The 14,609-nt window shown below is 43.8% G+C and overlaps 1 protein-coding gene across 7 annotated transcripts in view; it reads left to right on the top strand.

Annotated features, from left to right (window-relative positions):
* Positions 1 to 14,609, top strand: part of LOC135506085 (unconventional myosin-VI-like) — a 136,396-nt gene that overhangs the window by 93,308 nt on the left and 28,479 nt on the right. For all 7 annotated transcript variants that reach the window (XM_064925496.1, XM_064925495.1, XM_064925491.1 and 4 more), the window contains 3 exons: positions 9,238 to 9,331; positions 12,594 to 12,724; positions 12,876 to 12,953. In XM_064925496.1, the coding sequence (XP_064781568.1) occupies positions 9,238 to 9,331; positions 12,594 to 12,724; positions 12,876 to 12,953 (303 nt within the window). The remainder of the gene's footprint in view (positions 1 to 9,237; positions 9,332 to 12,593; positions 12,725 to 12,875; positions 12,954 to 14,609) is intronic.

Here is a 14,609-nt window from a genome sequence, read left to right as displayed (position 1 = left end):
ATTTTTGACATGAAGGCAGGAGTATCTGTGTTAGGGGCGTATATGTTTAATAAAGTAATTGGTTGACCATATAGTGACCCAGTTATCAAAATAAATCTCCCCTCCGGATCAGATATGTTTTTGTCAATTATGAATGGAACATTTTTATGGGTAAGTATGGCTGTGCCTCTACTGTTTGATTTGAAAGATGAGAAATACACACGTCCCACCCAAGCTCTGCGGAGTTTGGCATGTTCAGCATCATAGAGGTGTGTCTCTTATAGCGCGATGTCTGCTTTTTCCTTTTTTAGAGCACATAGTATCTTTTTCCGTTGTATTGCATGCCCTAGACCATGGCAGTTCCATGTCAATAGATTTAAGGTACTAGTCATCGTCATCAAACTTTAGTGCAAGTCATCGCTGGGTAAAAGTGGATAGTAGTTACAGCTGCGTTCACATAAAAGGAAAATAAATGGTGTACATAAAATAATAATCCCTGAGCGCCCCAGCCGAGTTCCCAAACAACTCGACACATCCCGTTGGATCTATTACCCCCCCCCCCCCCCCCCCCGCTCAGTCTCAATTCTGTGTTCCGAATAAAACAAAAACCGGGAACAGTTAGCAACGCACAACGTCTCCCTCTCCCCACCAAATCAATGCCTCATCCTCTCCACCCCGCATTGAGTAAATGACACAGTTGCCTTCGTCAAGACCACACTAAAAGAGGGGAGAAAAATAAAATCAATAGCCCAGCCCACATATACCTCCCCCAAGGGACATAGGGAGCCCCAAGTAATAATAGCAACAAAAACACAGGGAAATAAAAGTAGACTGAAACATTAGTAGGCCTAGGTTAGGCTATACAGCCCATCCCTCTCAGTTAAAGGAAAATAAATATAAATTGGACGGGTATAGTGACATATAGGGGGTGGGTCTCTGGATATTGGCTATATGTTGTCTTACCTCCTTTAGTAATGGCATTAATCGCATTTAGTCATTGGTCTGTTTCTCATTGACCAAAAAAAGTTTGGCCTCTTCGGGAGTTTTGAAGTGTCGCAAGGCTCCTTGGTGAAGAATCCTGAGCTCGTTTGGGTATTTGAATCCCCTGAAGATGCCTCGGTCAATTGAGTATTTCTTCACTTCGTCAAACTCTCGGCGCTTTCGGCGTATTCCAGCTGACAGGTCCTGGTGTAAAGCGAGTTTGGCGTTTCCCACTGTGATGGTGTTGTTTTTCGCCGCCTGTAGGACTCGTTCCTTGTCGGTGAATCTCAGGAAATGTATGGTGATTGGGCGCGGTGTTTGTCTGGCTGCTGGTGGGGGCCTCAGTGCTCGGTGAGCTCTCTCGAGTTCTATGGGCCTGTCGGTGGACAGATGGAGCCACTCGGGAAGTTTGTCTTGCAGGTAGCGGATCAGTGGCATGTTTCCCTCTTCTTTTTCGCCCAGATTGAATAGAACACAATTATTCCTTCGCCCCCTGTTTTCCAGGTCCTCTGTTTTCTCTTCCAGATGCTCAATTTTCTTTTTAGCATATGCTATTGTTTCCATGGCATCTGTCAATAAGTTTTCCATGGATAGGATTCGCCCCTCTGCCTCGTCCAGGCGCCCCGCGTTTATGGTTGTTGATGTCAGGCAAAGCATTTTCCAGGATTGTCACCTTTCCCCCTATCGCACTGAGCTGAGAGTTAATGGCATCTAATTTGGTGTTTAGTTCTGTACGTTGGGATCTCAACTCAGAAAGAATGTCTTCGACAGAGTGCGAGGTTTGCATTCGTTGTGCCTCGGGGGGGAGCGGGTTCTCTTGCTCCTGGCTAATGGTGCTAGTTTTTTCTGAAGCTAGCTTCTTCTTGGAGGCTTTTTCTGTCGCTAATACTTGAGTCCGGGTAAAAATGTCACCTGTAGTGTCGCCTTTTGTAGCCGCCATGACTTTTTCTTACTAAAGCTAAATGAGTTTGAACTTGGAGTGGAGGTAAGATTAGGAATTGGTAACTATTTGTGCGGAGCTCTTAGTTCATGCGGCCATCTCGTTCAAGGGTCACGTGTTCCCCCTCATTAGGCACCATTTTAAAGATACCATTCTCATTAATCCAGCCAGGGCGTCTGATTTCAAAAATGCTTTACAGCGAAAGCTCCACAAACGTTTATGTTAGGTCACCACCAAGTCACAGAAAACCCCAGCCATTTTTCCAGCCAAAGAGAGGAGTCACAAAAAGCACAAATAGAGATAAAATTAATCACTAACCTTTGATGATCTTCATCAGATGACACTCATAGGACTTCATGTTACAGAATACATGTATGTTTTGTTCGATAAAGTGCATATTTATATAAAAAAATCTCATTTTACATTGGTGTGTTCAGTAATGTTTTGCTTCCAAAACATGCAGTGATTTTTCAGAGAGCCTCATCAATTTACAGAAATACTCCATTATAAATTTTGATGAAAATACAACTGTTATGCATGGAACTTTAGATATACTTCTCCTTAATTGAATTATTATTTATTTTTTTCACCTTTATTTAACCAGGTAGGCTAGTTGAGAACAAGTTCTCATTTGCAACTGCGACCTGGCCAAGATAAAGCAAAGCAGTGTGAAGCAGACAACAACACAGAGTTACACATGGAGTAAACAATAAACAAGCCCGGAACACAATAAACAAATCAATGACACAATAGAAAAAAGAAAGTCTATATACAGTGTGTGCAATAGGCATGAGGAGGTAGGCAATAAATAGGCCATAGGAGCGAATAGTTACAATTTAGCAGATTAACACTAGAGTGATAAATAAGCAGATGATTTGAAAAGTAAATAAATAAAAACAGTATGGGGATGAGGTAGGTAGATTGGGTGGGCTATTTACAGATGGACCATGTACAGCTGCAGCGATCGGTTAGCTGCTCAGATAGTTGATGTTAAAAGTCGGTGAGGGAAATAACTCTCCAACTTCAACGATTTTTGCAATTCGTTCCAGTCACTGGCAGCAGAGAACTGGAAGGAAAGGCGGCCAAATGAGGTGTTGGCTTTGGGGATGATCAGTGAGATATACCTGCTGGAACGTGTGCTACGGTGGGTGTTGTTATCGTGACCAGTGAACTGAGATAAGGCGGAGCTTTACCTAGCATAGACTTATAGATGACCTGGAGCCAGTGGGTCTGGTGATGAATATGTAGCGAGGGACAGCCGACTAGAGCATACAGGTTGCAGTGGTGGGGGGTATAAGGTGATTTGGTAACAAAATGGATGGCACTGTGATAGACTGCATCCAGTTTGCTGAGTAGAGTGTTGGAAGCTATTTTGTAGATGACATCGCCGAAGTCGAGGATCGGAAGGATAGTCAGTTTTACTAGGGTATGTTTGGCGTCGTGAGTGAAGGAGGCTTTGTTGCAAAATAGAAAGCCGATTCTAGATTTGATTTTTGATTGTAGATGTTTAATATGAGTCTGGAAGGAGAGTTTACAGTCTAAGCAGACACCTAGGTATTTATAGGTGTCCACATATTCTAGGTCGGAACCGTCCAAGGTGGTGATGCTAGTCGGGCGGGCGGGTGCGGGCAGCGAACGGTTGAAAAGCATGCATTTGGTTTTACTAGCATTTAAGAGCAGTTGGAGGCCACGGAAGGAGTGTTGTATGGCATTGAAGCTTGTTTGGAGGTTAGTTAGCACAGTGTCCAAGGAAGGGCCAGAAGTATACAGAATGGTAGAGGTGGATCAGGGAATCGCCCGCAGCAAGAGCGACATCATTGATGTGTACAGAGTAAAGAGTCGGCCCGAGAATTGAACCCTGTGGTACCCTCATAGAGACTGCCAGAGGTCCGGACAACAGGCCCTCCGATTTGACACACTGAACTCTGTCTGTTAAGTAGTTGGTGCACCAGGCGAGGCAGTCATTAGAAAAAACAAGGCGTGATGGGGGTTAGGGAAAGGATGGAGAGACAGAATGGAAGGAGGAACAGTGGGAAGGAGAGAGATGAGGAAGAACACTATTATTGAGTCTGCCGATAAGAATACGGTGATTGACAGAGTCGAAAGCCTTGGCCAGGATGGCTGCACAGTACTGTCTTTTATCGATGGCAGTTATGATATCGTTTAGTACCTTGAGCGTGGCTGCACCCGTGACCAGCTCGGAAGCCGGATTGCACAGCGGAGAAGTTACGGTGGGATTCGAAATGGTCAGTGATCTGTTTATTAACTTGGCTTTCGAAGACTTTAGATAGGCAGGGCAGGATGGATATAGGTCTGTAACAGTTTGGGTCTAGGGTGTCACCCCCTTTGAAGAGGGGGATGACAGCGGCAGCTTTCCAATCTTTAGGGATCTTGGACAATACGAAAGTGAGGTTGAACAGGCTGGAAATAGGGGTTGCAACAATGGCGGTGGATAGTTTTAGAAAGAGAGGGTTCAGATTGTCTAGCCCAGTTGATTTGTACGAGTCCAGGTTTTGCAGCTCTTTCAGAACATCTGCTGTCTGGATTTGGGTGAAGGAGAAGCTGGGGAGGCTTGGGCGTGTAGCTGCGGGGTAGGCGGAACTGTTGGCTGGGGTTGGAGTAGCCAGGAGGAAGGCATGGCCAGCCATTGAGAAATGCTTATTGAAATTTTAGATTATCATGGATTTATCAGTGGTGACCGTGTTATCTAGCCTCAGTGCAGTGGGCAGCTGGGAGGAGGTGCTCTTGTTCTCCATGGACTTTACAGTGTCCCAAAACCTTTTGGAGTTGGAGCTACAGGATGCAACTTTTTGTTTGAAAAAACTAGCCTTTGCTTCCTGACTGACTACGTGTATTGGTTCCTGACTTCCCTGAACAGTTGCATATCGTGGGGACTATTCAATGCTATTGCAGTCCCCCACAGGATGTTTTTGTACTGGTCAAGGGCAGGCAGGTCTGGAGTGAACCAAGGGCAATATCTGTTCTTAGTTCTACATTTTTGAACGGGGCATGCTTATCTAAGATGGTGAGGAAATTACTTTTAAGGAATGACCAGGCATCCTCGACTGATGGGATGAGGGCAATATCCTTCCAGGATACCCGGGCCAGGTCGATTAGAAAGGCCTGCTTGCAGAAGTGTTTTAGGGAGCGTTTGACAGTGATGAGGGGTGGTCGTTTGACTGCGGACCCATAGCGGATACAGGCAATGAGGCAGTGATCGCTGACATCCTGATTGAAAACAGTGGAGGTGTATTTGGAGGGCAAGTTGGTCAGGATAATGTCTATGAGGGTGCCCATGTTTACGGATTTAAGGTTGTACCTGGTGGGTTCCTTGATGATTTGTGTGAGATTGAGAGCATCTAGCTTAGATTGTAGGACTGCCGGGGTGTTAATCATATCCCAGTTTAGGTTACCTAACAGAACGAACTCTGAAGCTAGATGGGGGGGGGGGGCAATCAATTTAATGCAACCCCTGTGTCAGATTTCAAAGAAACTTTACGGAAAAAACATACCGTGCAATAATCTGAGTACGGAGCTCAGAGCCCAAACCAGCCAAAATAAATATCTGCCATGCTGCACAGTCAACATTAGTCAGAAATAGCATTATAAATATTCACTTACCTTTGATGATCTTCATCAGAATGCACTCCCAGGAATCCCAGTTGCACAAAGAATGTTTGATTTGTTCGGTAAAGTTCATCATTTATGTCCATATACCTCCTTTTGTTAGGGCGTTTGGTAAACAAATCGAAACGCGAGTGCAACTTCCAGCGATAAAGGTCGGACGAAAATTCCAAAAAGTTAGATTACTGGTCGTAGAAACATATCAAACGTTGTATAGAATCAATCTTCAGGATGTTTTTATCATAAATGTTCAATAATGTTCCAACTGGAGAATTCTATTGTCTGTAGAAAAGCCATGGAACGATAGCTAACTCTCTCGTGACCGCGCGTCTCGAGCCTGTGACACTCTGCCAGACCACTGACTCAAATAGCCCTTATGAGCCCCTCCTTTACAGTAGAAGCCTCAAACAAGTTTCTAAAGACGGTTGACATCTAGTGGAAGCCTTAGGAAGTGCAATTTGACCCCATAGACACTGTGTATTCGATAGGCCAAGCATTGAAAAACAACAAACCTCAGATTTCCCACTTCCTGGTTGGAATTTTCTCAGGTTTTCGCCTGCCATATGAGTTCTGTTATACTCACAGACATCATTCAAACAGTTTTAGAAACGTCAGAGTGTTTTCTATCTAATGGTAATAATACTATGCATATATTAGCATCTGGGACAGAGCAGGAGGCAGTTCACTCTGGGTACGCTATTCATCCAAAGTGAAAATGCTGCCCCCTATCCCTAAAAAGTTAAGAACACATTCTTATTTTCAGTGACGGCCTAGGAACGGTGGGTTAACTGCCTCGTTCAGGGGCAGAACGACAGATTTTGACCTTGTCAGCTCGGAGGTTTCAATCTTGCAACCTTACAGTTAACTAGTCCAACGCTCTAACCACCTGATTACATTGCACTCCACGAGGAGGCTGCCTGTTACGCGAATGCAGTAAGCCAAGGTAAGTTGCTAGCTAGCATTAAACTTATCTTATAACTAACAATCAATCAATCATAATCACTAGTTAACTGCACATGGTTGATGATATTACTAGTTTATCTAGCCTCCTGCGTTGCATATAATCGATGCGGTGCGTATCGTTGCTGCAATGTGTACCTAACCATAAACATCAATGCCTTTCTTAAAATCAATACACAGAAGTAAATATTTTTAAACCTGCATATTTAGCTAAAAGAAATCCAGGTTAGCAGGCAATATTAACCAGGTGAAATTGTGTCACTTCTCTTGCATTCATTGCACACAGAGTCAGTGTATATGCAACAGTTTGAGCCACCTAATTTGAATTTTACGTAATTATGACATAACATTGAAGGTTGTGCAATATAACAGGAATATTTAGACTTATGGATGCCACCTGTTAGATAAAACACGGAACGGTTCTGTATTTCACTGAAAGAATAAACGTCTTGTTTTCGAGATGATAGTTTCCGGATTCGACCATATTAATGACCTATGGCTCGTATTTCTATGTGTTATTATGTTATAACTAAGTCTATGATTTGATAGCGCAGTCTGACTTAGCGATGGTAGGCAGCAGCAGGCTCATAAGCATTCATTCAAACAGCACTTTCATGCGTTTTGCCAGCAGCTCTGCTGTTTATGACTTCAAGCCTATCAACTCCCGAGATTAGGCTGGTGTAACTGATGTGAAATGGCTAGCTAGTTGATGCGCGCTAATAGCGTTTCAAACATCACTCGCTCTGAGACATGGAGTGGTTGTTCCTCTCCCGCGGCTTTTGTGGGGGCGATGGGTAACGCTGCGTCGAGGGTGGCTGCTGTCGATGTGTTCCTGGTTCGAGCCCAGGTAGGAGTGAGGAGAGGGACGGAAGCAAACTGTTACACTAGCAATACTAAAGTGCCTATAAGCACATCCAATAGTCAAAGGTTAATGAAATACAAATGGTATAGAGAGAAATAGTCCTATAATTCCTATAATAACTACAACCTAAAACTTCTGACCTGGAAATATTGAAGACTCGTGTTAAAAGGAACCACCAGCTTTCATATGTTCTCATGTTCTGAGCAAGGAACTTTAACGTTAGCTTTCTTACATGGCACATATTTGACTTTTACTTTCTTCTCCAACACTTTGTTTTTGCAATATTTAAACCAAATTGAACATGTTTCATTATTTATTTGAGGCTAAATTGATTTTATTGATGTATTATATTATTTTAAAATAAGTGTTCATTCTGTATTGTTGTAATTGTCATTATTACAAAAAAAACATTTTTAAATCGGACGATTAATCGGTATCGGCTTTTTTGGTCCTCCAATAATCGGTATCGGTGTTGAAAAATCATAATCGGTCCACCTCTATTTGACAGGTCATGTTTCGGAGGATGCATGACTCGACCTTTGCCTCTCCCGGACCCATTGGGGAGTTGCAGCGATGAGACAAGATCATAATCGTGAAATTGGGGAGGAAAAGGGGGAAAAATTACACAAAAAAACGTGTATATTTATTTTTTATTTTATTTTTATTTAACTAGGCAAGACAGTTGTGAACAAATTCTTATTTACAGTGACAGCCTACCAAAAGGCCTGCTGCAGGGACGGGGGCCTGGGATTTAAAAAAAATATTTTAAAAATACAATATAAATATAGGACAAAACACACATCACAACAACAGAGACAACACTACATAAAGAGAGACATAAGACCACAACATAGCAAGGCAGCAACACATGACAACACAGCATGGTAGCAACACAACATGGTAGCAGCACAAAACATGGTACAAACATTATTAGGCACAGTCAACAGCACAAAGGTCAAGAAGGGGTAGGGTGGTTATCTGAATCAGGGTTAGTTTAGCAGCTGGGGTGAAAGAGGAGCGATTACGATGGAGTAAACCAAGTCTAGATTTAACTTTAGACTGCAACTTTGATATGTGCGGAGAGAAGGACAGTGCACCATCAAGCCATACTCCCAAGTACTTTAAACCCTCAGAGGTAGTAATAACACCTGTGGGAGGAGGGGCATTCTTCTTACCTAACCACATAACCTATGGTTTGGAGGTGTTCAGAACAAGGTTCATGGTAGAGAAAGCTTGTTGGACACTTAGAAAGCTTTGTTGTTGAGAATTTAACACAAATTCCGGGGAGGGGCCAGCTGAGTATAAGACTGTATCGTTTGCATATAAGTGGATGAGAATGCTTCCTACTGCCTGAGCTATGTTGTTGATGTAAATTGAGAAGAGCGTGGGCCTAGGATTGAGCCTTGGGGTACTCCCTTGGTGACAGGCAGTGGCTGAGACAGCAGATTTTATGACTTTATACACTGCACTCTTTGAGAGTGGTAGTTAGCAAACCAGGCCAAACACCCCTCAGAGACACCAATAATCCTTAGCCGTCCCACAAGAATGGAATGGTCTACCGTATCAAAAGCTTTGGCCAAGTCAATAACAACAGCAGCACAGTATTGCTTAGAATCAAGGGCAATGATGATATCGTTGAGGACCTTTTAAGGTTGCAGTGACACATCCATAATTTTATCAATCTTCCAGTGAACATTTTTATTTTGTCAGTCCATAATGTTCAAGCCAATGTCCAACCAATTTAGATCTGGATCACCAAAGAGGTACTCTGTGGCCATCTTCAGTGTGGCTGCTGTCAGGGCTAACAGGGCTAACAACATGAAATTACATATAGAACACTTCAATTTAATAGGATATCTATGGCTAACAGCCTCTTCTCCCTTCCTCCCAGGGCTCCAGTTTCATCCGTTGTATCAAGCCCAATCTGAAGATGGTCAGCCACCAGTTTGAAGGGGCCCAGATCCTCTCTCAGTTGCAGTGCTCAGGTCAGTATATACAGTGCATTGTTACATTACAGACTTATTCTAAAATGGATTAAATTGTTTTGTTTTTCCTCGTCAATGTACACATAATGTACACAAAAAGCAAAAACAGATTTGCAAATGTATAAAAAAAAAATATATATATATCATGTTTACATAAGTATTCAGACCCTTTACTCAGTACTTTGTTGAAGCACTTCTGGCAGCAAATACAGCCTCGAGACATTCAGAGACATGTCCCAAAGCCACTCCAGTGTTGTCTTTGCTGTGCGCTTGGTGTCGTTGTCGTTGTGCCAGGTTTTTTCCAGATATGACACTTGGCATTCAGGCCAAAGAGTTCAATCTTGGCTTCATCAGACCAGAGAATCTTGTTTCTCATGGTCTGAGTCTTTTAGGTGCCTTTCGTCAAAGGCTATCGTGCCTTTTACTAAGTGACTTCCGTCTGGCCACTCTACCATGACGTCCTGATTGGTGTAGTGCTGCAGAGATCGTTGTCCTTCTGGAAGGTTCTCCCATCTCCGCAGAGGAACTCTGGAGCTCTGTCAGAGTGACCATCGCGTTCTTGGTCACCTCCCTGACCAAGGCCCTTCTCCCCCGATTTCTGAGTTTGACCGGGCGGCCAGCTCTAGGAAGAGTCTTGGTGGTTCCAAACTTCTTCCATTTAAGAATTATGGAGGCCACTGTGTTCTTGCGGACCTTCAATGCTGCAGAAATGTTTTAGTACCCTTCCCCAGATCTGAGCCTCAACACAATCCTGTCTCTGAGCTCTACGGACAATTCCTGCAACCTCATGGCTTGTTTTTTGCTCTGACATGCACTGTCAACTGTGGGACCTTATATAGACAGACGTGTGCCTTTCCAAATCATGTCCAATCAATTTAATTTACCACAGGTAGACTCCAATCATTTTGGGGTATTGTGTGCAGCTTGAGGAACATTTTAGAATAAGGCTGTAACGTAACAAATTGTGGAAAAAGTCACTGTCTGAATACTTTCTGAATGCACTGTAGGCCTAAAGAAAGGGGCTAATCAACTTTGCACCATATTCCCTATGGGCCGTAGTTAGTGCTGAGTGTTTCCGTTTTGATTATCAAGAAATAATTACAGTTTTCGTTTTTGATAATTTTTTTTACATTAAATGCACTATGCATTATGTGGGTTGAATGCTGTAACACAGAAAAAAACGAGCCCTTGACACCAGGCCATCCTCCAAAAGTCTTCGCCTCACTGTGCGTGTAGATGCACTCACACCTGCCTGCTGCCATTCCTGAGCAAGCCCTGTACTGGTGGTGCCCTGATCCCGCAGCTGAATCAACTTTAGGAGACGGTCCTGGTGCTTGCTGGACTTTCTTGGGTGCCCTGAAGCCTTCTTCACAACAATTGCACCGCTCTCCTTGAAGTTGTTGATGATCCGATAAATGGTTGTTTGCCTGTGAAGCCCTTTTTGTGCAAAGCAATGATGACGGCACATGTTTCCTTGCAGGTAACCATGCCTGACAGAGGAAGAACAATGATTCCAAGCACCACCCTCCTTTTGAAGCTTCCAGTCTGTTATTCAAACTCAATCAGCATGACAGAGTGATCTCCAGCCATGTCCTCGTCAACACTCACACCTGTGTTAACGAGAGAATCACTGATATGATGTTAGCTGGTCCTTTTGTGGCAGGGCTGAAATGCAGTGGAAATGTTTTGGGGGGGATTCAGTTCATTTGCATGGCAAAGAGGGACTTTGCAATTAATTGCAATTTATCTGATCACTCTTCATAACATTCTGGAGTATATGCAAATTGCCATCATACAAACTGAGGCAGCAGACTGAAAATTTAAATGTGGGTCACTCTCAAAACTTTTGGCCACGACTGTATGTCCATTACATGAAGACCAAATAAAAATCCATATAAATTACAGGTTGTAATGCAACAAAATAGGAGAAACTCCAAGGGGGAGGAATACTTTTACAAGGCACTGTATCCCTCTCCATCACACGTTATTTTGTCTCTTCTCTCAGTGTCTGCCCCACACTAACCTAATGTAGCAAGCCAAAAGAAACACACAGACCGGACAAGTAGGAGCGCAATGGACTATGGTCATTTCTGTTCATGACCATATTTTCTGGACTAAACTATGTAGAATATTGGCCTGTTGGAAACTGCAACTCCCTACTACATTGCACTGTTTGGGCTTGATCTGATTTACCTCAAGAGAAACTGCGCAATGTGTGCATTGAGTTAACAAAATGCAATTCAAATAATTGAACCGACATTGGTCGATTAGTTGTTTAAAAAACAAAAATGTTGGTTAATGCTCAGCTCTGGTCAAAGGCAATGCACTATAAAGGGGATAGGGTGTAACTTGGGATACACTGTCGCTACATTGGTGGTGGAAGAGGTTAAGTTTCACCACCTTACTATGCAAAGCTCTTTGAGCGTCTGGAAAATGCTAATCCAGTAAATTATGAATATGTTTATAAATGTATTACACACAGTGACACAGGGAGAAATGACTGTGGAGATGTGGGGTTTTATTCTGCCCACGCCAATGCTGCGGTTATTACAAAACGATCTTGTCGCTGCAGAACAAATAACGATCAAATGCAAAATGACCAGAGTGATTTACATACATTTACTGAGAACTCACAGCACTTTTCTCTCCTCAAATTGGCATACAATTACAGTTGGAGGAGAGATACTGTATAGCATCTGAGTATCTGCTTGCTGTTCTTCTTGACTGTTTTCTGAACATTTCTCTTTCTCAGAACTTCAAACTAAAGGCTGCGACGCTAATTCAATTAGCTTTTCTTCTGTATCATTGGAGATGCTTGCATTTTCATCTACACTCGTGAGTGGTGGCTCAGAGACATGGAGAGACTGTGTTGCTCCATCTCTCTAAGCTTAAGATCGAATTATGCATCAACTATATTGGGTGGGTGGTGGGCGAGTCAGCAGAAGTTAGTTTGATGTATTTGGAAGAAACAAGGGAGGTAGTCGTGCATAGAGAGTCATTGAGAAATGTGTCTTGAAGTTAACCACTGACTGTGCAGAAAATGCGTTATTGAGTTGTCTCATAGGAATGGGATGACCCGGTCTGTCTCCATGTGAGAGAAAGTCAGTTGACAAAAGGCCACTTAACGGCAGGTAGACTAACGCTTCCGGAGGAAGACCTGTTTGGTCAAAATGTGTTGCAGCATTCGACCTGCTTTAATATAGTAGGATGATCTGCCCCTACCTGTATATATTTTTGTGACTAGTTCAAAGTGTCTCTGTAGGAATGGTGTCCGTGCTGGACCTGATGCAGGGAGGCTTCCCCTCCAGAGCGCCATTCCATGAGCTCTACAACATGTACAAGCAGTACATGCCTGCCAAGCTGACTCGCCTGGACCCAAGACTCTTCTGCAAGGTCAGTGCCCCATGGACCACACACACACACACACACACTGGCCCTGCTCTGGGCTCATCTTCTTATCACTGTACCATCCAATACACCCCAAAGCCAGTTTGTCATGTTCATATGACATGTATTGACAATGAAATGTTTGTTTGTGCTGCAGGCTTTATTCAAAGCGCTGGGACTCAACGAGAATGATTACAAGTTTGGGCTGACCAGAGTGTTCTTCAGACCTGGGAAGGTGATAACTTCATGAAATATATCTCTGTTATGCTCTGTTGCTCTGCACTGACTCTCAGCATTACAATGTTCCCCTGACTGAATGGACTTCAAAGGAATCTGCATTTGGCTGCGAGCAAGGGGAGCTCTGCAGGGGAAAGGGATTTAGATAATAAACCATGTAGAGCTAACACATGGGGTATTCATTAATGTAACAGATAAGTTATTCAATTATGTTAAATGTGCGGTTTGGAGCCCTATTGTAAAAATGTCTGTTGTGGCATAATTGGACTCAGTCAGAGGTGATAGCTGTGTGGGGCAGGTGTAACTTTGATTTTGTAGCTGAGTAGTTTTGTGCTTATGAATAAATGAATATACTACCCTCTGTTGACCACGACAAGACAGGTACTTTGCTGCTGTTATTGTAATCTCCGTTTTCACCTTCCCTGAGGGAACATCAGCATACTGATGGCTATTTTAGAGTCTATGGCTGCTCTATGTTCTCTCTCTCTCTTCATCCTTCTCTCTCATTCCTCCACTCTTCTCTCACCTCGCTCTCATCTCTCTCCTCATTCTCCTCTCTCTCATCTCTCTCCTCATTCTCCTCTCTCACCTCTCTCTCATCTCTCTCCCCATTCTCCTCTCTCTCCTCTCTCTCATCTCTCTCCTCATTCTCCTCTCTCACCTCTCTCTCAACTCTCCTCATTCTCCTCTCTCACCTCTCTCTCAACTCTCTCAACTCTCTCCCCATTCTCCTCTCTCATCTCTCTCCCCATTCTCCTCTCTCACCTCTCTCTCACCTCTCTCTCTCATCTCTCTCCCCATTCTCCTCTCTCACCTCTCTCTCACCTCTCTCTCATCTCTCCCTCATTCTCCCCTCTCACCTCTCTCTCAACTCTCTCGCCATTCTCCTTTCACCTCTCTCTCAACTCTCTCCTCATTCTCCTCTCTCACCTCTCTCTCTCTCATCTCTCCCCATTCTCCTCTCTCACCTCTCTCTCATCTCTCACCTCTCTCTCATCTCTCTCCTCATTCTCCTCTCTCTCTCATCTCTCTCCTCATTCTCATCTCTCTCCTCATTCTCCTCTCTCACCTCTCTCTCTCTCATCTCTCTCCCCATTCTCCTCTCAACTCTCTCCTCATTCTCCTCTCTCACCTCTCTCTCATCTCTCTCCCCATTCTCCTCTCTCACTTCTCTCTCCTCATTCTCCTCTCTCACCTCTCTCTCAACTCTCTCCTCATTCTCCTCTCTCCTCTCTCTCAACTCTCTCCTTATTCTCCTCTCTCACATCTCTCTCTCATATCTCTCCCCATTCTCCTCTCTCACCTCTCTCTCCTCATTCTCATCTCTCACCTCTCTCTCATCTGTCCCTCATTCTCCTCTCTCTCCTCATTCACCTCTCTCACCTCTCTCACCTCTCTCTCTCTCATCTCCCTCCCCATTCTCCTCTCATCTCTCTCCTCATTCTCCTCTCTCTCATCTCTCTCCCCATTCTCCTCTCTCACTTCTCTCCTCATTCTCCTCTCTCACCTCTCTCTCAACTCTCTCCTCTCTCACCTCTCTCTCAACTCTCTCCTCTCTCACATCTCTCTCAACTCTCTCCTCTCTCACTTCTCTCTCAACTCTCTCCTCTCTCACCTCTCTCTCAACTCTCTCCTCTCTCACCTCTCTCTCAAC

This window comes from Oncorhynchus masou, chromosome 19, assembly GCF_036934945.1.
Source record: "Oncorhynchus masou masou isolate Uvic2021 chromosome 19, UVic_Omas_1.1, whole genome shotgun sequence".
Lineage (NCBI taxonomy): Eukaryota > Metazoa > Chordata > Actinopteri > Salmoniformes > Salmonidae > Oncorhynchus > Oncorhynchus masou.
This window is presented reverse-complemented; position numbering and strand designations above follow the sequence as displayed.